Source organism: Neopsephotus bourkii, unplaced genomic scaffold (genome assembly GCF_033783945.1).
Source record: "Neopsephotus bourkii isolate Nb327-2 ecotype Australia unplaced genomic scaffold, CSIRO-AGI_Nbou_v1 NB_659, whole genome shotgun sequence".
NCBI classification, from domain to species: domain Eukaryota; kingdom Metazoa; phylum Chordata; class Aves; order Psittaciformes; family Psittacidae; genus Neopsephotus; species Neopsephotus bourkii.
Genome location: NW_026901158.1, coordinates 5,673,676 through 5,698,254, shown reverse-complemented (window position 1 = coordinate 5,698,254; position 24,579 = coordinate 5,673,676). Strand labels below are relative to the sequence as shown.

The following is a 24,579-nucleotide window of genomic DNA, read 5'->3' as shown; positions in this document are numbered from 1 at the left end:
CGGGGATGCGGCTCCTCCGTCACCTGCGAGCCGGCGAGAAGCGTTCTCCTGCTCGCCGAGCCGTGCTTCCTCGCCCCGCGGTCCTGCGTGGACACAAGAGACCGTGTCCCACACAAACATGGAGGGACGGGAGGCTGGGAGGAGACACGCCTCCGGGTGACAGCCCCGCGAGTGACAGGACCGGGCGGCGTGCCCGGCTCAAAGATGGCCGCCGGCGGCTTCGGTGTGGTCGGAGGTGAGGGGTGAGGGGTGGTGACGGCGGCCGGGCTCCGGGAAGATGGCAGAGAGCGAGCGACGGGCAGGTGAGGGGCGGCCCTGGGGCCTCCGGGGCTGCGCTCGGGGCCCTCGGGGGTGTCTTTGGGGCCGGGCCAGGGTGTGCGGGAGGAGGCCCACAGGGCCTTGTGCTGCAGGGGGGCGACGGCAGCGAGTGCCCGGTTCTGAGGGGGTGAAGGGGAAAGAGGCTTTGCTGCGCCTGCGAAGGGGCCCCGGAGCAGCCTTACCCTGGGCCGGGCGGGGCGGGGAGCCCCGGCCCCGTTGCGCCTGTTCCCCCCCGCACCCCGAGGCGGCGGAGCTGGGCTCTGCACCCAGCGCAGGGACTGGGACCGGGGACGGGCGGGGGAGCCTCGGGCCTGCACGGTCGGGTTCTGGGGTGCTGGAGCTGCTGCAGTCGGGGCTCCCCGGCACCCACAGCCCGGTTGTTGTGGCTCCGGTTTCCCGTGCTGCGGTGGGGGCTGTTTGCAGGGGTCCATTGCACTCCCCACGAGCTTGGACTTTTGCATCTGTATTATTATAACCTCCGCAGCTCGCACTGTGCTTCCTTCTTTCAGTATCAGTGGTCCCCTCCCCAGGAGTCAGTACATCAAGTGCGTGTGTCAGGAAAGGGACGGCTGAGAAACAAATAAGAAAGGACCCAAGTTCTGCGAGGAGACAGAGGCTGGGCTGAGAGCCGGCTCCCCCCCCTCCAGGGCACTGCCCTGGCCCCATCTCTGGCCTTTCTGTACCATCTGTATTGATGGAACAAGTCATTGTTTGCCTTTCCCCCCACAGTTTATCATTGTTTTGGTGTTCTGAGCTCTTTTAAAGTAAGAGCTCCATAGTTGCTGTGCTGGTCACTGAGCTGTGTGCTGGATTTCCAGGAGAGGCATGGGTGACTTCCATTGAAACTCCCTCTGTGTTCCTCTGTCCTTGTACCTGGAAGTTTTACTGTAACTTTGGAATTAACCATAGAACCCCTGGGCAGGTGATGAGGTTTGTTCCACAGATGAGGAATCTGAAAGGCAGAGAAGCTCAACGACTACCGAAGCTTGTGTGACAGTCTGCAGCAGACCCAGGTCACAGTGGTTCCTGTGACTTGGGATTCCTTTTTGCCCTTAATCTGCCTCCAAGACAGTGCAGCTCTGCTGCAGAAAGGGCTGCTCATGCTCCTGGGTAGTGTTTTCTATGTAAATGCAGCTCATTGTGTTTTAAGGAGTTGGAGTTTGTGGTGTGGGCCTATAGGGATGCTGGGGAGGGACTCTTCATTAGGGACTGTAGTGACAGGACAAGGGGTAATGGGTTAAAACTTAAACAGGGGAAGTTTAGATTGGATATAAGGAGGAAATTCTTTCCTGTTAGGGTGGTGAGGCACTGGAATGGGTTGCCCAGGGAGGTTGTGAATGCTCCATCCCTGGCAGTGTTCAAGGCCAGGTTGGACAGAGCCTTGGGTGAGATGGTTTAGTGTGAGGTGTCCCTGCCCATGGCAGGGCGTTGGAACTGGATGATCTTAAGGTCCTTTCCAACCCAAACCATTCTATGTGTGTGTTATGCAGCCGGTGCTTGAACTTGTGGTAGTGCGGAGAGCAGCCGCTGGAGCTGGTGCTGGTGCTGAGCAAATGCCTTCAGATGTTCTAGGATTAACAAGCTGAGCTGGGTGACTCTGACACAATGCAGTTTCACATCAGCACCCACGTTCCTTAACGGTGGTCTCCTGCCTGCCTCTTGCTGTTGAAAGCTTACACTTATAGGAGCGTAACACAAATCACCTCTAACTTCATGCAGCATTTGTGGCTTCCAGAGTCCCATTGCCGTCCCCCTTACAGCAAACCTGGGTTTGGAGGCTGGGGAAAAGAGCCCCTGCAGAGCATTAACAACTTGTGTTTGGGTTAAATATTACATTCTGGGCTCTGGGAGAGCTTTAAAATGAAATGATCTTCACAGCATCCCCCTGGAAGAGGCTGTCTTGGAATCCTCCAAGCCCTTGTGCTGCCTGGACCAGGGGCTGCGGCTCTGGAGTGCCACCTATTGAATTGCTACAGCTTTATCTTTGCAGGAGTTGGCGTTTTTAGAGGAAAGCAGCTCAGGTTTAACACCCTAAACCCAAGGCAGGGTTAATATATTAGGAGAGCTCAGTGCTCCACATGGCCTGAGGCTTGGCTTTGCTAGGTGGAAACTAGGTGGGTGTTGTCTTTGTTATCTCCTGCACCAGCCTCTCTGCCTGGATGGGTATGTATCTTTAGTGGGGAAAACAAGCATAATGCCACTTTCTGAAGCCTTGCAGTGTCCTTAGGAGTATGTTATCTGGGGATTGGGAGGGCACTGTTTGGTGAGGAGGACTTGGTGAGATAACAGTGCAAGCTGGGAGAGGTCTCTGAAGAAATACGTGTTGATTTCTAAGACAGAGGATTCCTTCTTCTTCACTCTCTATTTTACCTCTTTTCTGCATCTCCCAGGCACCACTGAGGAGGTGACTCCTCCCCTCCAGCAATGCTTCATGATCCCCAAAAAGGAGATAAACATGGTTTCTGACATGGCCAAGTGGAAGCGTTCTCAGGTACGGCTCTGGGCTCAGGGAAGGCTGGTAAGTGGTGGTTATGCTTCAGGGGCAGCCAGGTCTGGTCTGGGAGCAGCCAAGAGGTAAAGCAGGTTTGGGCAAGTAATGGGAAATGAATTGGTTTGTGTTTTAAAGCAGAAGAGTCACTGCCTGTTTGTAGGAAAATTACTTGGCAGCAAAATGCTCCAACAAAGGAGGGAGCCAGGGAGAGCCCAGATGTTGAGAGAGCCCAGAGATGCTTAGAAATCATTAGTGCTCCCTCCCAACAGGCTCGACAAGAAGCTGGTTACTATTCCACCCTACCTGGTCTGACATTACACCAAAACTGGATTTACCCAGCACTGATTGAACTCAGTGTGGTCCTGGTCCTCTAATAGCACCAGTTTGAATTGGTTCCTGAGGCCTTCCCACCCTGCTATACTGGCAAGGGCTCTACAGCCCAGGCCTTCAATTGCCTGGGTAATTTCTGTTTACAGTATGCATGGAGCTGGTGGAACAGGCAGGTTCTCCCCTCTGTGCCTCGGAGGGCTTGGTGTGTTAGCCCAGACTTGTCCCACCTCTTAGGAGCAACTTCTCCCTTCCAGACTGATCTGTGATGGCTTAAGAGAAGCTTAAGTTATAGCCAGGTGTCAGGCAGGTCTTTAAGTGCAGCTTCTTTGCTTTGTTTCCTGGGTTTAAGGACTTGCTCCTGGTCAGGATTTCTGTGTAAGAGAGGCCTGAGGAGGGAGAGGTGGCAGTGTGCTTGTCTGCTGTTCCCAGACACTGGATATGGTGCTTCAAAAGCAGCCAGTTTAAAGGGAAGAGCAGCCTGGGCTGTCTGCCACTCCTCTAAAATGCATGAGCATGGGAGAAGAGTAGAAGGAAGAAAGGGGAGATAATGGTGCAGGTCTGGGAGCAGCAGAGCAGGATGTGTGGGCACAACTGAGCCCAGCTGAGCTTGAATTTGACCTGGCAGGAGGCAGGGAGCTGTAGGAATGATTTCAGGAGCAGTGTGAGCATCTTTAGGATTCTCCTCTCTGTTTCCACAGGATTCAGAGTTCTTGGTGCAGTCACCATCTGCCTCCTGCCCAAAATAGCAGTAACCTCACAGCCAGCCCTGCACCTTGGCTGTCTCCAAGAGAGCAGCGTTGCCTGTTGGGAAAGGCTCCCTGGGAGGGCAGGAGTGTTTCCATGCCACATTGCTTGGTCAGACAGACCATGGGTGCTCACTAACACCCTGCTTTCTTGGGTGTGTTTGCAGGCATATGCGGATTACATGGGCTTCATCCTCACTCTGAATGAAGGTGTCAAGGGCAAGAAGCTGACCTGCGAATACAAGGTTTCAGAGGTAGGAGAGGAGTTTGGATCCCTTCTTTCTTCTTTTCTGCCTTCTTTTTTTCCTTTTTTCCTTTTCTTTTTGGCTCTACAGTGAATTATTTCCTAGGTGAGGAATGATTTGGCAGCTTAGCTGGGAGCCAGGGAGAATAAATGCAACTGGGGATGCAAATGTCAGCATCCAGGATGCGGAGGCTCTGTGTGTGCTCACTGGATGGGAAATGAAGCAAATTACAAGTGGACAGGAGCTGATAATGAGGAGGAGGATGCAGAAAAGGACGTATTTTAACCCGGTTTTCACAGCAGCTGAGCTGTGCAGGGTCTGGTTTGACTGTTGAAGCTCAAGGCATATCTTTGGCCCTGCCTTGCCATAGCAAATTGCAATGGGGACTGTGGAGCAAACAGGAGCTGAGGTGGTTGGGTTAGCCTGTGGGGCAGGATTGCCCCTTCCAAGGTGTTAGGAGAAAAAGGACGTGTTTATCCCCTTGCTTCAATGTGACTGTCACCTGGCTCTGCTGTAGGGCTTGTTCACTTTATTAAAGCACAACAAAACCATTTGGAGCCAGAGGGAGAGGGCAGGTTGTCCTCACTAGTGTTACTGCCTGACCTCAGCCATCCTCACTGCTGGCCTGAGGGCTCTCTGGGTGCTGCTGTGATCTGCAGAGCAGATTTAGCCACCACCTTTGCTTTTGTGCTGCATCTGGACCCCCCCTCCCTTGTTCTGTATTCAATGAAGAGATTCTTGGGTGCATTTTACTGTTCAAACTTACCATGGTTGTGCAAGAAAGCTGGGAATAGTCTAAAAAGATCCAGGCAGAATGGGCAGCAGGCTGGGCCCTGTGTGTTTGGAGCTTAATTCTGGTGTGGGAAGGCAGCCTACAGTGATCTTTAACCTAGTCATTTATGTTTGAAGCAGGCATGTTGAGTCCAGCCCTCCCTTCTAGGAGCCAGTGTATGGATGAGAAACTTGCTTGTACTTCTTGTGAAGGGGGACATCAGGGATAACAAGTCCTTCCCCAACAGGCTTTGCGTCCACCTTTTGTTCCTTCAATGCAGTAGAAACTGCTGTCAGATGCTGCTCTTGCTTTCTGCTGTTTGCATTCACCTCTGAGTTTTCTCTTTGTCAGGATCTCGCTCATTCCCAACCATTCACAGAGCAGTTCTAGGGAAACAAAGCATTAAAAATGAGCAAAACAAAGGAGAGGGGAAAAAACCATTCTCTGCCAGCCCCTCGGAGCTGTCAGCTCTGTATCAGGGCTGCATCCTTGCAGCAGATGCCTCTTGGAGGGAATGTTTTCCATCCATGCTTCCAGTCCAGGTGACAACAAGAGACACAATCCCACTGCTTGGGAAGTGGCAGGGAATGGGTCTCACCCCCCTGGTGCTGAAGAGAGCAGAAGCCTGTGGCTGGAGGCACAGGTGGAGCATCCCCAGGGTTGCCGTGTTGATGAGGTTGCCTGTTCACGCAGGTTCCTTTGTACATCAAACTGCTTATCTGTGCTTTTAAAGGCTCAGCCCCTTGTGGCCTCTGCTTGCATCTCTGCTCTGCTTTCTTCTCCTTTGCTGTACCTGCTGCTGATGTGCTTTTGTGCCATCCCATCTTCCTCCCTGATCAAATGCTGAGGACGCTTTCCTTGGGCAAATGACCTCCTGGAATCCTTTCTGCTGAATGTGTATCCTCTCTGTGACCTACTGCTATTGCTTTGCTATGGAAAAGAAACACAGGGAAGTATATGGTCTGCTGTGCTTTGAACGAGACAGCTTAATGGTTTCCAGCATAGCATGTGTCGATACCAAACTGTCTGCTGGATCCTTTGGGGGCTGAGCCCCTTCTGAGACCTGCTGAGCTTGCTCTGCTCTTACTGCAGGATTGCATGGAGCTGTCTGGGGTTTTGCTGGAGGCATCTGACAAACAGCGATAGCTGAGCTGTTGCTTAGGACTCTGGTGTAGACACTGTGTCTGGCACAAGGTTGTCTGACTGATAGGCTGTGACCTGCCTTCTCCTCCTGCAGGGAATGCTTTTCACGTGGGGATCCGTGCAGCTACTGTTGGGGCTGCAGCCTGGAGCACTTTCAGAGCTGTGACTTTGATCAGAGGAGCAGTGCAGCGAGGAGGAGGAGGTTCATTTTGGCCATGTGAGGAGCAGACCTTCCTTTCACACAGCCCACTGCACTGGGAGGAAACTGGCTGGTCTGTAGCTCCAAGAGGGAAGCAGCAAATGCCCTGGTTTCAGGAGCTCCCCCCTACTCCAGGAGCCCGCAGGGGCAGGCTCGGTCCCTGCAGGCAGCTTTGGCTGCTGAGATGCCTTCTCAGCACCTCTGTCTGCCTGGCCCCTGCTCTTGAGAGATGCTGACAGGTCTACGCTCTGTAGGAGGCTCTGTGGTTTGCCTTTGGGACCAGTGGCAGGCTCAGGGTCAAGGCAGCGCACAATCAGCACAATGAGGAGAGCAGGGGGGAGGCTGTCCTTGCTTTGATCACTGGAAAGGTAAAGCAAAAATAGAGCTTAAAAGCCCAGCCAGGCAAAATAAGGCTGCAGTGGTGCTGATGGTTGTGTTCCGGGAAGCTCAGCTCTTCCCCTCCTTCTCTCCCACCTGGGGTTAGCTCTGGATCTAGGATTTCCTCTGCTGGACAATGGGAAGCAGCTTCTTTTAGTAACCCCCTTTTCAAAGGGCTTTGAGCCCAAAATGAGCTGCATCTCTTGAATTATTTATTGGCATGGCTGAGCCAGCAGCTGGGTCCTGCTCTCCCGTGTGCAGTGGGGCTGGGCTTTTTAATCCCTTTAAAGCAAGTGAGTGGGGAAGGGGAGGTTGGACCCTGCTGCTCCCCAGGGGAAGGAGCTGGTCCTTGCCAGCCATTTATCCAGGCAGCTCCGAGTGCTCGCTGGGAAGGGGTTGGGATACGGGGGCTGCTGGGAATGAGCTGTTGGTGCTGGTGGATAAATCACCAGCATGGTTTAATTATTTAATGCAACCCAGGGCTGGGGAGGCTGTTGCTTAATTGCAGGGGAACGCAACAGCCAGGAAGGAGCAGGGCTGGGTCCAAACCTGGCCCCGAGCACTGGGGAGGTGCTGGGTATCCGTAGGAGGGAGCTGAAGCAGAGGGGGCTGCACTGTCTTGGTCCAGATGTATGTGGGTCACTGGCCTGCTCCAGCTTGAAGCCTCCCCAGAGGAGTTTCTGGTCCCCTCTGTCCCTTGGCACTTGGGCCTTAGGTCTTGTCTTCAATCTGTCCTAGCCTCTAGCCTGGCGCAGCAGCCAAGTGTTGAGGTCCTGTGGGGTGAGTGGATCTCTCCCCTGCCCAGTCCTGCTGCCCACTGGTGATCCCACCACATCCTTGGGATGGCAGCTTGGGAGCTGCTGTCTGTGGGAGCTTGTGTCTGCCACAGGACCCTTCCTCCTGGGAGCAGAGGGCGCAGGGAGCGATCTGCAGCTGGTTCAGCACAGCTCTGCCATGCCCATCTCTGCCTGCCCCTTCAAGTGGCACTTCAAGGGCTGGGAACGTGCTGGGCTCGGCTCTTTCCTTGTCCTCCCAGCAGGCAAGACGTGAAGGATTGAACCACAGCCCAGGAGACCAGCCGGCTTCACATGCCTCCAGCAAAGTCAAACCAGCCGCTGCTTCTGCTGTCCTCTTTGTCCCCTTGAAGGAGGAATCCCCTCTCGAGACACAGGAGCTCCATTGCCCGGGGCCTGGCCAGCTGCTGTGGTGGCTGCTTGGAGTCAGGCGAGGAGAATCCCAGTGCCTCTGGCAGGCTTGACCAGTCATCAGCACAGCCTCCTACAAGCATTGGGGGCGGCTTAAAGTGCTGCCTGTGGTGTTGCCTCTTGGTGCTATATGGGCAAAGCAGGGAGGAGGCTGTGCATTGGCCAGCCCTGGTCCTAACTGTACAGTCTGTACTCTGCTGTACTGTGTATTGGATCTCTCTTCCTTCATGGCCACAACAGTGTCAACTGCAGTCACTCTCTTGCATCCTACACATTCCTCCTAGATATAAGAAAGGGAGCTCTGTTTTCCTGCTGTTGTCTTCCCATCAGCTTTCTGTTTGTGATGAGATATTTCTATGAGAACTGAGAGCTTCTCATGCTTGCTCTGATGAAACCACTGTTGGGCAAACCAGGCTGCCTCTAGATAGGTTGTATTTTGCCACTGAGTATCCCTGGGTTGGAACTGCCTTGCTGGTATGAGTTGGAAGCAACAGGAACTGTGCTGAAAAGGTTGACTTGTGATTAGGCCCTGCTGTGCTGGGTGCTGTACAAACACCAACACTGCTAATCCTGCCTCCTAAGAGACACTTCAGGACAAAGTTTAGAGGCCTTGAAAAGGGCAGATCACATCACCAGCCACTGGTGAGGTTATGTAGTAAGTGCCATACTGTATCCAATGGGGGATCCAGGACCCTCAAGATGCAGAGCCTTGAGTTTTGTGCTGGGGATCCCTGACCTCTGTAGCACTTCCCTGCTGCTCAGTGCTGTGTGCCCCATAGTTAGGAGCTTGCTGTAGCAATTCTCCCAGAGGCTTTAGAGCACAGTGCTGTTAACAGCTCAGGAAAGTCTGTGTGGGTGGCTGAAGAGCCTGCCTCAGGCTGGGCTTTGTAGTGGACTGATCTGCTGTGGGTAAGGCTAACCCAGCCCTGTGCCTTTCTGGGAGGGTTGGCACATCCTGTTTCTGCTTGTCACCCTTGAGAAGGATGGTATGGGCCTTAACAACTCCAATCCAGAGGACTGCTCTGGTTCATGTCACCATAACCCCTCATCTTCTTTGTCTCTGTAGCCCATTGAAAAGCTGGTGGCTCTCCTGAACACCCTTGACAGATGGATTGATGAAACCCCACCAGTGGATCAACCCTCTCGCTTCGGGAACAAAGCCTTCAGGACCTGGTATGCCAAACTAGACCAGGTGAGCATGGCTTTCACGTGTAGCATACATGCAGCTCCTACAGCAGGGCAGCATGCCCAGCAGAGACAGCAGAACAGCTCCATCCCTGTGTGCAGCCAAGCAGCCTCCAGAGGAACTGCTCAGATGAGCTGTAAAGGATCCACCTCTTGATATGCATCACTTCCCCCTGATCTGGTGCTGTCTTCTCCTCTTATGAGAGCATGTGGTCCACATAAATGCTCTTGGCTGGGTCTCCTGGTCCTGGATGAGCCACAAGGCCCCTCTAAACCCAAGGATCTCTTTTGGTTTGTACCTGCCCTCTGTCTGCTGGCTGATGGCTGACACAAAATCAGAGGAAGGTTGTGAAACTGCTCCAATTCCTTTAGCTCAGAGCACTTGCCCTGCACTGAGCTCTGGAGGTGGCACAGTCCCAGCCACAATGAGCTTGCAGGAGGTCTGCTGCTCTCTTAATGCTTTTGTTGTGTAGCTGACTCAAGGGGGTAAGTGGGTTGATGGACTTGGATGATGAAGCTTTTTTCCCTGCACAATACCTGTGGTCTGGGTAATGTCAGGACAACCTCTCCTTGGATTGCTCCATCTCTGGAGATGAGCTCTTCAACAGGAGATTCCCTCTGCCCTGCTGGCTCTGGCCACGGCCCCATTGCAGCTCCCACTCTGCAGCAGTGTCTGAGCAGGGGGGGGACTGTTTCCTGGGGATGGGACACATCTGCCCTCACTCAAGGGAGTCTCTTGTGTCTTTCAGGAAGCAGAGAAGTTGGTGGCAACAGTGATTCCCAAGCATTTGGCTGCTGCTGCGCCAGAAGTGGCTGTGTACTTGAAGGAATCCGTGGGGAATTCCACCCGCATTGACTATGGCACAGGTACCTGGGCATCAAAAGGCAGGAGAAAAGGATGCTGTGGGTGCAAGGAAACACCGCTTTGAACCTGGATAGGGAGAGGAAGAGGAGGACGTGGGTAAAAGGATGAAGAGCTGGAGGTGGTGCAGTGCTTGCCAGAGAGCTGCTGCTCGCCGGCACCAGGGGGAGATGTTGTCCTTGGAAAGGGACCCAGTGGCTGGGGTTTTGTCAGCTCAGGGGAGGAAATTCAGCCTTTCCTCCCCTCCTGTGTGTCCCAAGCCAGAGAGAAGCTCGTGTCCTAGCTCACGGTGGCGACTATAGGTGCGTTTTGTTCCTACACCGGGAGCTGCAGTTCCTTTCTCAAAGTTAACAATGGATGTCTAGAAGGTATCTTCAGGGGGATGCTGTGTGGGGATGAAATACTGTCAGCTCATGGCTTTAATAGGGACAATAAAACTAAGGCATTTGAGACAAGACTGTGATTTCTGAAGAGCCGTTGTGCCTACAGGAAGCTTGTCCTGGGCTCCAGAGACCCCAGCGTCACATCTCTTCATGTTCTTTAGGTCACGAAGCTGCATTTGCAGCCTTTCTCTGCTGCCTCTGCAAAATCGGTGTGCTCAGAGTGGATGACCAGATGGCCATTGTCTTTAAAGTATTTAACAGGTGAGGTAATGGAAGGAGAAGGGCTGCAGTGTGGCAGGACCCTGTCCTCTTCCAGCTGTGTGAGATGCTACTGCCTGTTCTATGCACCAGACTCCTCCTATAGCCTTCTTGTGCCCCTTCCTTCCACTCATCCACACCCATTTGGGAGTAACAAAATGAGACTCCTCCTTGGGGTGTGAGCTGGGCAATTGAGGGCCTTCAGAGACATGAACATGGGTGCTGAAGGCCTTGCTGGCATAGGTGAAAAAGAGCAGAGTGGGAAAACTGAAGGCAAATTTAGACAAAACTGAGAGGCAGATGTACTGTTTAATGGTCTGTGTGGTGGGTGACCCGTGATAACTGCCTCCAAAAGAGGTGAGAGCACTTTGTCTATTAGAGGCAGTGTCTTTCTGGAAGGTTACTTGAGCTGAGCACCAGTTCTTGAGCTTTGCAGAGGTATGTGGGTGAAGCACTGTGCTTTGTGACAGACCTGATCAGAGGATCCGACAGCATTCTGGGCATTAAAAAAGCCCTCTATGAAACTGGCAGGTCCCCATTGCTTCTCGAGGTGTGTTTCCAGCCCAGGAGGTAGAGTTGGTACTGATGAAACTGGTGGAATGGGTGTTTGGGGTCCAGAGATCCAATCCCGGCTGTATCACTGTTTGGTAGCAGGGAAAGAATTCCCTTCAATGGTGCTTCCAGCTTTAGTTTTCCAGCTGAAAAGTGGAGGTAGCAGTTGCCATAAGGGGGAAAGCTTTCTGAGGTCTTCTGGAAGTTGTTGAAGGAGAGCAAAGTGTCAGGGTTATCGAATAACAATGGGGGTGAGGGAAGATCTGCACCAACATGAGACACATTCAGTAAAATAGAGCCCTGCCATTGATTTGTTAGTGAATTTGGTGTAAAAATCCCCAAACCAACAACGAGCCAAAACAACAGTTTTTAGAAGGGGCTGGAATTTACTACTATATGTACCTTCAGGCTGCTTTCTGTGGCAAAGGAGTTGAATTCTATGTACTGTGCTGAGGTGGGGTCCTGCTTGTAAGCAGACTGGTGGTTCTTGGCCTCATGTAAGTCAGTGGAGATAGAAGAAGACCTTGTCTTAACCCTTCCTTCTCTCCTTGGTCTCAGGTACCTCGAAGTGATGCGAAAACTTCAGAAGACCTACAGGATGGAGCCTGCTGGCAGCCAGGGCGTGTGGGGCTTGGATGACTTCCAGTTTCTACCTTTCATATGGGGCAGTTCCCAGCTGATAGGTACTAATGAAAACCTTCTCGTGTCCCAGCCTGCCCCCTGTCTGTCTCAGTTGCATAAGTGTTGGGGTTTGAGACTTTTAAATTCAAATATGTCCAATTTGTGTGTGGTGCAGCGGAAGAGTTTCCTTGGGGCTTGGATGATTGTGTTTTTTCCCTCAGCTTTCCAAATGAAGCTGGCTGCTCAGGGTGGGAGGTGGAAGGCTTCTCCATACAGTACATCTGTCTTCATTGCAATGGCTGCAAGCTTTTTAAAAGGAGAGGTTTGGTTTTGGAGCTAGAAAACACATTTCTCTTTTTTGCTATGGGGAGTTTACCAGTGCTGAGGCACTGGAGTGGGAGATAACATGGAAGGGGGCAGCTCTGTGGTGGCTTCTGAAGAGCTCTGCAATGGGGGGATCCTGTTTCTTCTGCAAGGGGGACAGGAAAAGACCTGGTTGAACTCGGTCTGAGGAGGGGGATAGCATCCAGGTTACTTCTTATTGTCTCTTCTAGACCATCCAAGTCTGGAGCCTCGACACTTTGTTGATGAGAAGGTGGTAAATGAAAACCATAAGGACTTCATGTTCCTGGAGTGCATCCTGTTCATTACAGAGGTGAGGACTGGAAGGGAGTTTGTCCCACAGGGAAGTTCTCTTTACAATAGACACTGTGGTTTTCTCTTCCTCCTTTGCTCGTTTGTTTGCTCTCATGGAACTGTGTGGATGGACCATTGTTGCATGTCTGAGGTGCTCTCCTTGAATGAGTTGAGACAGGGATGTTGAGAGGGAAGTATAATTAAGGTAGATAGGCTGTGGATTGCAGTTGAAGGGAGCTGTAACAAGAGCAAACAAATCACCTTGGATCAGTCAGTGGGAACTTGGATGGAGAAGACTGGTGCCTGCAGTATGCTAGGAAGATGAAGTAGGAGCTGCAAACCAGCTGGGCTTGCCAAGATCACCTCCCTTCCCTGCAGCCCTTGGGTGCTGCCTGCCAGGCCCTGGGCCTCCCCTTGCTTAGGGCAGGCTCCCAAACCTCTGTGCACCTTGGGCTCCTCATGTTCTACCAGGAGCTGCCCATTAAATGTGCCTCATTTGCACACAATCTAGAGCAGAGATGGTGCTGAGATTCACTCAGCTGGCAACACCATCAGGACTATGTTTCTGCTCAAGCACTGTAGGACCCTTGAGGTAAGGGGCTGGTGATACTCAGCCGTTTACCAGCCATGGGCAGTGGTCCTCAGTGAGAGAGCTCACAGCTTTCTGCCCTCAGCTGGATCATCTGGCCATGATTCTACTGTCGCTCTTGCTGTGTGGTCTGGACAGAGAGCAAGAGCACCATACTCTGCTGTGGTAAGGGATTTATCATCTCTGTAAGACAGCTGCTTTGGAGGTGAGAGTGTGATTCTTCCCCTTTGTTCTGTTTGCTTTTCCCCTCTACTCAGCTCTAATTTAGTGATTAGAGAGAAGGGAGGTTACGGAATATGAAAGTAGCCTTTCATGTAGGAAATTTTCATGGAGCTTTTGGCACAAACCCCGTTTCAAATCCTGCTGAATGTAGTAGGGTTTGTTGGTGCTTAGCACCTCACAGGGTTTCACCCTTAATGCGGACATAAATCTTGCCACAGGTAGTAAAGAGGTGCTGGTAGAGGAGATCAAGATGAGGACAGGAAAGTGGGAGCCAAGCTACTTTAAGCTTCATTATAATGTGGGCCTCTGTCATACCCAGACAGTGCACTGAGCTGTTAAATACATAAACCCATGCATCCCTTGACGTGTCTGTGTAGAGTGTTGTGCAGCGCACAGCTCACACGTCAGGTTTAAGATACACAGCACCGAGCTGCAGCTTCAGGTCACTCTGCTTTTGCCTGCAGAAAGTCAGCTTCTTGGGAGACTTCTAAAGCGAGTGATTTTGCTCCTTTTCCTGCCCATTTGTTGAGAATCCTGGAATTTGGCTTTTCTCTGAGTTCCTCAGTGCCACCTGGTGGCAAGGAGCCCTCCTGGCGTGATGGCTGAGGAATGGCAGCATCCTGCGTTGGTGAATGCATGGTGTTTTCAGTCCACCTCCATGCAGGCACTGCTTGTCTTTAGGAAAGAGTTTGCCTTTAAATTTGGGGGTTTTCTTTCTCTCCCCACTTCCTGGGAATGCTGTTCCTGCCGCTAGGTGGGGCTGGGACAGCCTCGAGTGCCCTCCAACCACGTTCTCTCCAAAATCCACAACAAAATAGCAGGGAAAAAAAAGAGAGAAGGGATTAAACCCTTTAATAAATGAACGATGTGATTTTCTTCTGAGCTTGTCAGCTGGAAACAGCTCTCCTTTAGTACTGTTAAACACGTAGCAAACACGGCAGCAGTTCCCATCATGTCTCCGGTACGTGTTACCAACATGAGAGCAGGTTTTGTTTCAGCAAGCTACGACTGAGGCTGGTTGTTTTCCTTCAACCAAGAGGATAGGCCCTTGAGCAGATACTTTTCTCAGCCTCTGTGTGACGTTTCAGGGTATGAATACACGCTGTCGTGGTGTTTGCCACGTGTATATTTAAACCCTAAGTAGCAGCGAGGTGATGTCCAGCCTGAGCTCACCAAGCACCACCCTGCAGGAGCCTTGCGTAAGCTGGGCAATCTGTGGGGTCATTTTGGACCTGAATTTGTGGGTCTGGAATAGGGTGAGGTTTATGGAGCTGGCTGGGATTCGAGCTGTCAAAGTGTGCTGCGGTGTGTGTGCGGTACCCATAGGTGCGGGGATGAGGATGGTTTGGGAGCATCTCTGTGATGCCTCCTGCCCCAGGGGCTGTGGATGGCAGCGGTGGCAAGGGCTGTGTGTGTTTGTGCAGAAGAGGGGTGCGGGTACCCCCCGGCTGTTGCAGTGGAGCGCTGTGATTGCCCAGATGCTCCTCCGAGGGCCCAGGGCAGGCAGCAGGAATTTCAGCTTCAATCTGGCTTCTAAATTTGGAGGTTTGGGAAGGGAGGGCTCGGGTTTCTGCTGGAAGGGAAGGAGCTGACAGGAAAGCACGGCCTCAGCCGTCCCCCTCCCCCCGGCACTGACAGAGGAACCATTTACAAAAGGCCGATTCTCTTGGGAACCGAGAGGCAGGAACGCCGCGTCTGTGAGTAATTTCCTGCTCAATATGGCTGCTCTGACTCACTCCGTTCCCCTGGGGTCACTGCGGGACTGCAGCGTGCTCGCTGCCTCTGCTCTCCCCTCCCGCTCTCCCTCTTCGCCCTTTGTGGCTGGAAGGAGATGATTCCTTTTGGTTCCCCCTCCTTCATCCTCCTTGTTTTTCCCTCCCCGGTAGGCAAACCATAGCCAAGCCATCCCTCACTGGTGCCCTGCGTGAGGAGGGCCGCAGTGGTGCGAGCATGGGGCTGCAGAGCCATGCTTGCCTCTTATGTGCTCACCAACACGCTCACTCCAGCTTAGAGCGGGGAGAAGCAAAGCAGAGTGGTGGTGGCTGATGCAAGCTGTGCCCCTGCGAAGAGCAGTGATGCTGGAGGGGGGTTTGGCGTCGAAAGACACGCAGCCACAGCTCCCATACGGGGATGCTGCGAGCAACCCGCCTGGTGCTGACCTCCCTGGAAGCCTCTGGGTGCCAAATCCTTGGGCTTAATCCAGTGTACCTGCATGTTTCATCTCGTATCCACAAGGAACGTGCACAGTGGAGGGGAGCAGGAATGGCTGCACAGCTCATCCGTCATCCCCCCAGCTCCCAAGCACTGCTGAGGGGAAGTGGGGATGTGCCTGCGCTCTCCTGACTGCAAGCAGAGCTACAGACCCACTTGTGATGCTCCAGCCCCATGGCCAGTGCGTTTGAAACACGCTGTCCTCCAAGCAGTGGGGTGTTCTGGCTTTCCCTCCCCTTACCCACTCTCTTTGCTGCCACACATATTGCAGAAGGGCAGCAGCTATTTCCCACAGCAGATTGATTGGCTTTGCTTGCTTTTAGAGCAGGCAGAGGGATGGTTTTGGAGGCTCTTTTCCCACCCTCGCTCTAGCCTGTGTGTGCATGGAGGGAAGGGGTTAGTTGTTGGAGAAGGAGAATCCAAGAGATTCCTCTCTCCCCACGCTCCCTTTTAGCGTGAGCTTCGGCCTTGTGGTTTCTGATGTCATGGGAACTTTGCTCAGTCAGAGTGGCTGCCTTGTGTTGCTTTTTGTCCCTGAGGGTCTGGTTTTGTTCACGGAGGAGAAGGAGAGACAACGACCGAGGGAATCCACATGCAACTGTCCCTGATTGGCACTCCCTCCTGCAAATCCTGGGAGGAGAAACCCTGGGATATTCAACTACAAACCCCCATATTCAAGACACATTTAAAGCATCCTCTGTGAGCCTGCAGCTCGCAGCCATGGAGCCAGTTTGGAGAGCGGGAGTGGAGCGTGTCCCCTCTGCTCCTGCCTCCCCACAGAGCCCTCCTGTGCTAGAGGCAGGTGTGGAACGGGCTGCAGGCACCGGAGCTGCTGCCAACCTGCACTGCCCTCTGTATGCAGGGAAGGCAGCGGCGGTTGTCACTGCTGCCTGTTGTTGATCTGAATGGGGAATGAGTCATTTTCTTGGAAAGCCCAGCAGAGCTGCACTGTGAGGTTTCTGGGTAGAACAGGAACAGCGTTGAGCCAAGCTCTACTGGGGGGGGGGTGAGAACGGGACTTATGTGGGGTTTTTAATGCAATCAGTAAAGGGGAGGTGTGCAGATGAGGAAAGCATGGCAGGAAAAGGCTTAATTCCAATTGAGGAAGGTGGGGAGCTGCATTGCCACGGCCTCGTGTGATGCGGCCGCAGCAGGAGGGAGGGAGGGAGGGAAGGCACAGTGAGGTGGCTGCTGCGTGGGTCACAGGGCTTGGTGGGAATGTTTGCTTGGAGAGAGTGTGAGCGTGAGTCACTGCTGGTGCACGAGCTTCCTGGCTCCCTCAGCCCTGCTTTGGGTCTCTTGCAGATGAAGACGGGTCCCTTTGCTGAGCACTCCAACCAGCTCTGGAACATCAGCGCCGTGCCCTCCTGGTCCAAGGTCAACCAGGGCCTCATCCGCATGTACAAGGCAGAGGTGAGCACCATGGGCAGGGGGAGGCTGCTTTGCCCACGCGCCTCCTCCCTTCCACTTCACTGTGGGTCAGCTCTTCTGCTGCTCCTTGGTGTGGGGCCTCCATCACAGCCAGTTACTATCCCATGATGTATGGGGCTTGGAGGCCCAGAATGGTTCAGGTGCTGTTGGCTAGGAGTAGGCTTCTGCCTGCCTAGTGCTTGCCCCCAGCCCAATCCCAAATTGGCCATTCCTTGCAGATGTGACTTTTACCCTTTCTTGTCTTCCCATAGTGCAAGTTGCAGGTCTCCAGATTAGACTATGTAACGATAGACTGGTTTGGGTTGGAAAGGACCTTAAGATCATCCAGTTCCAGCCACCTGCCATGGGCAGGGACACCTCACACTAAACCATGTCACCCAAGGCTCTGCCCAGCCTGGCCTTGAACACTGCCAGGGATGGAGCATTCACCACTTCTTTGGGCACCCTGTGCCAGTGCCTCACCACCCTCACAGTAAAGAACTTCTTTATATCTAACCTGAAGGGTTAGGGCTGGTGTCTTGCCCTGCTTGGTTTTCTGATCCCCACACTGTTGTTTTACCAGCTGAAGGAGACTTAGTTTAAATCATCATCCCACGTTTCAGGAGCCCCAGAGCAGGCTGAACACTTCCTACCCATGTCCCACCCATGCAGTGTGCATGGTGAGGCCACTGCTACCTCCTGGGCTTGGCAGCCCTCCACGCACCGGGGCTGTGCTGGCGCTGCCCCAGCAGGCTTTCCTGGCCAGCCCTGACCTGGGGAACTGGGCAGTTTTGGCTCTTCCTTATCTCTCCTTCCTGCTCGAGCTAACCCTGAGCTTGAGGAAGCAGGACAGGAACCACCACATCTGGGCCTCCGGAGGGAACAGCCAACAGGCGGCATCTCTTGCTGGGAAGGATGGGAGCATGCTGGCTCTGCAGGGTGGCACGGGCTGTGCTGAAGATGCTGGAGGAGCAGGGATGATGCAGCCCCCTGCGGTGCCCGGGGGGACCCCAGCAGTGCTTGAAAGAGTTAATCCTGTTCTCTGTGGTCCTGGAGCTGGGACATATGGCGGAGGCTGGCGGGCAGCTCAGGCCCAGTGCACAAAGGGGTTAACTGTGCCGAACTCGGCGCTCCCTCCCCCAGCCCTTCCTCTGCACTGCACATCCTGTGTTTAGGTTCCAGGCCACATACCTCTCTAATCTGTGAGGTGTCACTCCCAGGCCCGCTGGCTCCTTCCGCCCCCAGCTCAGCTTTCCTCCCAGCCTCCAAAGGGGAGCAATGGGGCTGGGGGGTGACCCCCTCCCCTGGCTGCTCCTCGGAGGGGTGCCCCTGAGCTGCTCCTCTGGGACTGCCCCTGCTCACAGCAGTGTGGGCTGCCAGGAAACCCGGAGCTGGGGGCTCTGGTGTGAGAGTTGGGGGGTGGTGGGAAGACCCCAGCCCTGGGGATGCTGTTAAAGTGGTCCCCTAAAAGCTAGAGTGTGCTCTGCTGCTGCCTCAACAGCCCTGCCTCCTTCCTTTCCTTTCCTTTCCTTTCCTTTCCTTTCCTTTCCTTTCCTTTCCTTTCCTTTCCTTTCCTTTCCTTTCCTTTCCTTTCCTTTCCTTTCCTTTCCTTTCCTTTCCTTTCCTTTCCTTTCCTTTCCTTTCCTTTCCTTTCCTTTCCTTTCCTTTCCTTTCCTTTCCTTTCCTTTCCTTTCCTTTCCTTTCCTTCCTTTCCTTTCCTTTCCTTTCCTTTCCTTTCCTTTCCTTTCTTTCCTTTCCTTTCCTTTCCTTTTTTTTTTTTTTTTTTTTTTTTTTTTTTTTTTTTTTTTTTTTTTTTTTTTTTTTTTTTTCCTTTCCTTTCCTTTCCTTTCCTTTCCTTTCCTTCCTTTCCTTTCCTTTCCTTTCCTTTCCTTTTTCCTTTCCTTCTTTCCTTTCCTTTCCTTTCCTTTCCTTTCCTTTCCTTTCCTTTCCTTTCCTTTCCTTTCCTTTCCTTTCCTTTCCTTTCCTTTCCTTTCCTTTCCTTTCCTTTCCTTTCCTTTCCTTTCCTTTCCTTTCCTTTCCTTTCCTTTCCTTTCCTTTCCTTTCCTTTCCTTTCCTTTCCTTTCCTTTCCTTTCCTTTCCTTTCCTTTCCTTTCCTTTCCTTTCCTTTCCTTTCCTTTCCTTTCCTTTCCTTTCCTTTCCTTTCCTTTCCTTTCCTTTCCTTCCTTTCCTTTCCTTTCCTTTCCTTTCCTTTCCTTTCCTTTCCTTTCCTTTCCTTTCCTTTCCTTTCCTTTCCTTTCCTTTCCTTTCCTTTCCACAGTTCCCTTGCATGCTGTTTTGGTACATCCCACATGCCCTGTACTGTTTGGGTTGCTCCTGCTTGGTGCCCCCCATGCCCTACACTGTAGGGTTGCTTCCACTTCATGCACCACGTACATGGCTGGAGAAGCTTGGCAGTGATATGCCCACAGTGCAGTGTGCCTGTCCACTGGTGTTTTGGGGCAGATCTCTCTGGCACAGCTTAAGGATCCTCTAGGAAGTGCTGGGTTCTTTGGCTCCTTTGGGTGCACCAAGATGTGGTCTTTTCTGGAGGCCTTGGTCTGATTTGAATAGCAGAGGGTGTTCTGTGGGAATGCTGGATCCAGTACTGCTGGGTTGCTGGAAATACCTAGAGCTGTGTCAATGGGGAGGACACACAGTCTGTAATGACACAAACTGAGGCTGAGGTGTGGAACACATTGAGTCAAGCAAAGTGCCTCTCCCTTCCCCCTGCCCCTCTGATCACCCACTGCAGGTAGATCAGGTGAAATCAGACACCGATCGAAGCTTCAGCTCCTGAACGTGTCTGGGGTGGCTGAGAGGTTCTCAGTGCTGGGTTTTAAGTAGAGGCAGCAGCAGAGCAAAGGGCTCGCTTGCTGGGAGCAGACCAGGAGATGTCAAATGCTCACTCATAACCTGCTCTCACTTGGTAGGAGTGGGGCAGTCCCCAGACCTGGGCCATTTGACAGCACTGTGGATGCTTTATCTCTTCTCTGTCCCTTCTGTGCTATGACTTTAATCAGCCAACAGAAAGACCATGTACATCCACATGGCTGGGAGTTGTGGGCTGGATTTAGGTGCTCCAGGGTGCTTGCTGCAGGGTCTGTGGGTGGGCAGTAGATTGAAGACAATGTGTCTTCAGCTCTGTGTGTTTATGGAATCTCAAACGTGTCTATTTATAATATAAATATAATGGGTGAAGATGTGTGGAAGCACAAGGGCATTTCTTATTCTTTCCATCAAAAGCGAGTGAAGGAGTCGACAGAACAGAATCTGGTTATAGCAGCAGCCTTGATGTTTTCCCCCTGAGCCTGCTTTTGAGTCTCCTGACCTTTCCTTCTCTGCAGTCACTCGGGAAATACTTTCCATTGTAACTAATCTAGTCCCAGTTCCATCTTTAAAGGTTGGACTCGATGTGTGAATCGACTCCCCAGCTGAGTCCCAAGCAGACCTTCAGCATGATCAAGATGGTGACAAGAAGAAAATAAGCCTGTCCCTTCCATTGAGCCAGTGTTGGCTGCATGGATCTCACTCAAAATGATGCAAGGAGAGTCCTGTCTCTCAGCCCCTAGTAATCCAGTCAGTTTGTGCTTGTCCTGTTGGATAGAGGAGGAAGTTTCTCTGCTTGTCTCCTCTTGGGCTGGCAATATGTTAAGTGGAATGGATAGCCATTGTTCCCATTGGTGGGAAAGGCTCTTCATCTGGAGCCCAAACCAGGCTGGTCTTCCATGGGACCCCTTGGAGCTAATAGGGCTGACATTTCTGGATGTCAACATCTCCAGTACTCATTTGTTAGCTCTTCCCTCATGTCACTGTTATCCAGCCCTGCTTCCTCCAAGGGTTTGTCTGAGGGGCTCTGCAGAGAGATGGCAGCAGCTCTGAGCCTTAGGAAGTTTCAAAGGTGATGTGTCCTGATGGTCACAGGCCTTACTTCTCCTTGGTGCCTTGCCATGGAGGCGTGTGGGTTTCTGCATGGCTGCTATTCCCCAGGTTTGGATAGTGCTGTGGTGTACTTTCCCCACCTCCAAACTTGTTTTGGCTCTAGCATGCTTGCGAGCAGTTCAGTTGTGCTGGAACCTGTTGTCTGACCACTGGCTCCAGAGGGGTTACCATAGGCCTGGGCTTCTGAGCAAAAATCTGCCTGCTTGCCTGTGATGACAGCACAAGGATAGGCTGCCTGCCTCGGGGGTGAGAGCTGTCTGCAGCACACTGCTTCCTCCCCACTCTGGGATCAACCCTGCTGCAGTGGGTTTAGCTCAGCCTGGTGAAGGGCACAAGGCTCCTATGGAGGGAAGAGTGGTAACCACAGCATGGCTCTTGCCTCCCTTTGGTAGGAAGGAACTGTGCTTTGAAGAAGAGCCTGGAGGAATGAGTTGTGCATCTTGTGCCTAAGATGTGCCTGGGAGGCTGTTGGTTGCAGGCAGGAGCCAGTGTGGCCTTGACACCCTCCTGCTGGGGCTGCAGCTTGTGGGGAGCTGGGTGCCTGCCTCCAGCATCCATCCCTCCAGCATCCATCCCTCCAGCATCCATCCCTCCAGCTCTGAGCAGATGCTCTTTCTGCCAAGAACGTAGATGGATTCCTGTTAGTTGGTAGCTGCTGTTCTGTGGTTGTCCTTCACATCTCCTGTAGAACAAGACTCCCATCATCAGATCCATGCCTCAGCTGTGCACAAGGGAAAGTCTCCCTTCCTAAGAGCACTTGGCTTTCTTTTTCTCTCTTCATATCATGCTGTTAAGGGAGGGAAGAACTTGCCCCTCTGCCTACAGCGAGGAGGTGGCCACCACCTCACTAGTCATACCTAGGCACCCTGGTAGATGAGCCCCATTGCAGCACAGTGAGGTGCTCTATGGCCCTTGTTCAGCACAACTACTCACAACTGACCCCAGTGATGCTGGTGTGGGTGCAGTGTGGGTTTGGTCCACACGTACTGCTGAGGTTTGTGTGTCTGGAGGTGAGTCTGCTCTGTGCCTTCTGAATCTGCAATGACTCAAAGATACAGAGCTCCTGAGTGGCTGTGCCAGGCTGGTGCTGGCAAACCAGACATGGTGATTGAGCACAGTCACTGACCTGCCTGCCCTGGCAGCATGGTGAGCAGAGGAGGCTATGCCCTCACAGTTCAAGCTGCCTTGTAGCGGGTGTATACAGCTGATCTGTGATCCATACTCCTTCCATCATTACTCTGCAATGGTGGTGGGAATTTCAGGGTGAGAGGTTGTTGGGAATAGTGTCACGTCTTCAATTATGGCAGCAAAATCCCTGGTGCTTGTCTATCGAAGACCTGAGAACCTGGAATGGTTTAGGCATTGTGGCTGCAGGGTGATGCCTCAGACCCAGTTGTGGGCACTGTCCTGGGGAGGGAGAGTCTCTTCCCTGGGGGGTTTCTGCAGCTCTCAAAGTGTTTGTAGAGTGAAGCTCTTCAAAGAGATCAGCTCCAGCAAGGAGAGGTGGCGAGAGAGAAAGCTGCTGACATCAATGTGCCTCTTCTGCTCATGCTCCAGGCCTGAATTTCAGCAGGCAACAGGCTCTGCATGGATGGGAAGGGGATGGGATTATGAAGTGTTACTGGCCTGAGGAGCCTGACAGGAATGTTGTGGGGGGGAGACATGGGACCGACCCCTCTGCCTGCAGCTGAGCCGAGCGGCCCCAAAGCGCTGCCTCCTGACCCCAGAGGCAGGATGTAGCTCTGGCTGCATGCGTAAGGTGGAAACGTCTCCTGAATTCACCCTTCTCTATCTCTCCTGCAGTGCCTGGAGAAGTTTCCTGTGATCCAGCACTTTAAGTTCGGCAGCCTGCTCCCCATCCAGCCTGTGACGTCCTAAGGAGGCCGCAGGAGGAGCGGAGGCAGCGGAGGCATAGCACAGCGCTCTTCCTCCTCCCCTCACCCCCTCCTCATCACCGTGCCCGTCACACGCAGCCCGTTCCTTCCTGCACATCCTCATCAGCAACCACAGACCCAAAGCACTCGCTGGCCTTGCATGGGAGATGGGACACGGAGCAGCTCCTCCTGCACGTCCCCAGCACGTGGATGTGTCGCCAGCGCCCAAGCCGGGGCTGTGCTTCTCTCTGCTGCGCCCGCGGGCAGCGTGGCTGCTGTGAATGGGGTTTGAGTAGGGGCTGCCTTGTAGCAAAGCCCCTCTGCTTCTCATGGTGTGGGGGGGAGGAAGGCACGTGTGTATGTGTCGGGCAGTGGTAACTGCAATTTCCCTTTTGAATTTCATTGACGTTTCCTGTTGCTGTTTGGTTTGGGAAACCAGTGCGAGGGGCGAGGTGTGAGCCTGCGCTGTCTGTGCGCAGCCACCTCTGCTCACACGGGGAGGGCTGGAATGGGGAAAGGGAGTTGTAGGGAATGTCTGTGGGTTGCTGGAAGCCCAGGGTTCACCTTTCCCTTCTTGTGGATAATGAAAGCCCCCTCCCTCCGTCTCTTCTGCAAGGTTCCCTGGGTCTTTCTTTCCCAACACCGCCTCTTCTCTTGGGTGAAGCTGAGGATCTTTTGTGGGCTGTGGGGGGCTGAGCTGGCTCTGGAGCCGGAGCCAAGTTCCCTGAGGGACCCTGCTCTGTGGGAACAGCTATGGAAAGACACTGCTCAAGCGGTGCCTGCTGAGGCTCCCTCTTAACGGGCACAAAACCTCACACCTTCATCACTGGGTCCAACCTGCCCTCTGTACTCCCTGCTTCCTCCTCTGTGCTTTGCTGCCCTGGGGCTGGGCTGGCCTCAGTGGCACGAGGTGACAGTGGTTGCTACTGCTTGGTCATAAATTGTAGTGACAGCCCCAGAGCAAAGGGATTTCCCCTCGAAGCAGCGTGTTCCCCAGCTCTTTTAGGGAGGCATCCCCAGAGCGAAGGCAGCATGAGGGGGCAAGCATGCAGCTTTCCATGTGTTTATATACTTGTGCTGAAACAAAAGGCATAAATAGTCTGGCATAGCAGGTTATACCTGGAGAAAGCTCTTTCTCTTTGTCATTCCCTGCTGGTGTTGCTGTGCTGGACCTCGGGGAAGAGGGACCACACTTCCAGTGCCAAGAGCAGCAGCATCTCGAAGGCAGGTGAATGGATGGAGATGTGGTCCAGATCATGCCAGCAACATCACTTGGGGGCCAGGAACAGCTGGTGCTGGGTTTGAGATGAGCTGATGTGGATTGACCAAGGTGATCCATAGCTTTGCATCTGGAGAGGGGATGTTCCTTTTTGGGGGGCTCCCAGGCTGGGAGTGGGGGACACAGGGCTCTGGTGTGGTGTTTGCAGCAGGGATCCTTTCCCTGGCAGTCCCACAGTGGTGGTGGTGGTGGGGAACCTGCTTGTGGCTTCTTAGCTTCAGTTTGTATTTTATTCACTATTTTCTTTTTGTTAGACCTGCTTGCTCCTCTTGTAAAGGTTCCTAGGGGAGGGAGAGCAAGAAAAGGGTCTGAATAGAGGCAGTGAAATGCAGGTGTCTGCAGAGCTAAAGCAGAGCTCTCTGGCACTGCTGCTGTCCCGTCTGCTTCTGGCTCGGCCCTGGGCAGGGACAAGGATCTTTTGACCTGCTGAAACAACCCTATAAACTTGCATTTGGAATGAAACTGGAAGACTGGGGTTAAGTCTTGTTTTACTCCTTAATGGGATTTGTGTTTTGTGTTGGCTTTCCAAAGGGTTCCATTCCTGATGCGGTGCTGGTGGTCAGTGTGCTTGCTGGGACCCAGCGGCTCCATGTCCAGAGGAGCAGTTTAGTGCCAGGAGTGGGACAACAGGCATTTCCATGCTGTGTGGCTTTAGGCAAGTGTCACCATGCGTGAAGTGGCTCTGCAGCATCTGGCTGGCAATGGCTGAGCTAGAGCCCATGGTATCCCAAAGC

At 53.1% G+C, this 24,579-nt stretch overlaps 1 protein-coding gene across 2 annotated transcripts; it reads left to right on the top strand.

The window, feature by feature from the left end:
- The first annotated feature begins 50 nt into the window (after positions 1-50).
- On the top strand, positions 51-24,313 carry PTPA (protein phosphatase 2 phosphatase activator). 2 transcript variants are annotated; one of them, XM_061352798.1, is made up of 10 exons: positions 51-235; positions 2,709-2,809; positions 4,050-4,136; positions 8,891-9,016; positions 9,759-9,876; positions 10,416-10,515; positions 11,623-11,747; positions 12,240-12,340; positions 16,649-16,756; positions 22,496-24,313. In XM_061352798.1, the coding sequence occupies exons 1-10, from the start codon at positions 205-207 to the stop codon at positions 22,568-22,570; spliced, it is 972 nt and encodes a 323-aa protein (XP_061208782.1). In that variant the 5' UTR covers positions 51-204; the 3' UTR covers positions 22,571-24,313. The 2 variants fall into 2 exon arrangements, with proteins under 2 accessions (XP_061208782.1, XP_061208783.1); XM_061352799.1 differs by having other exon boundaries at positions 185-302.
- Positions 24,314-24,579: the final 266 nt, after the last annotated feature.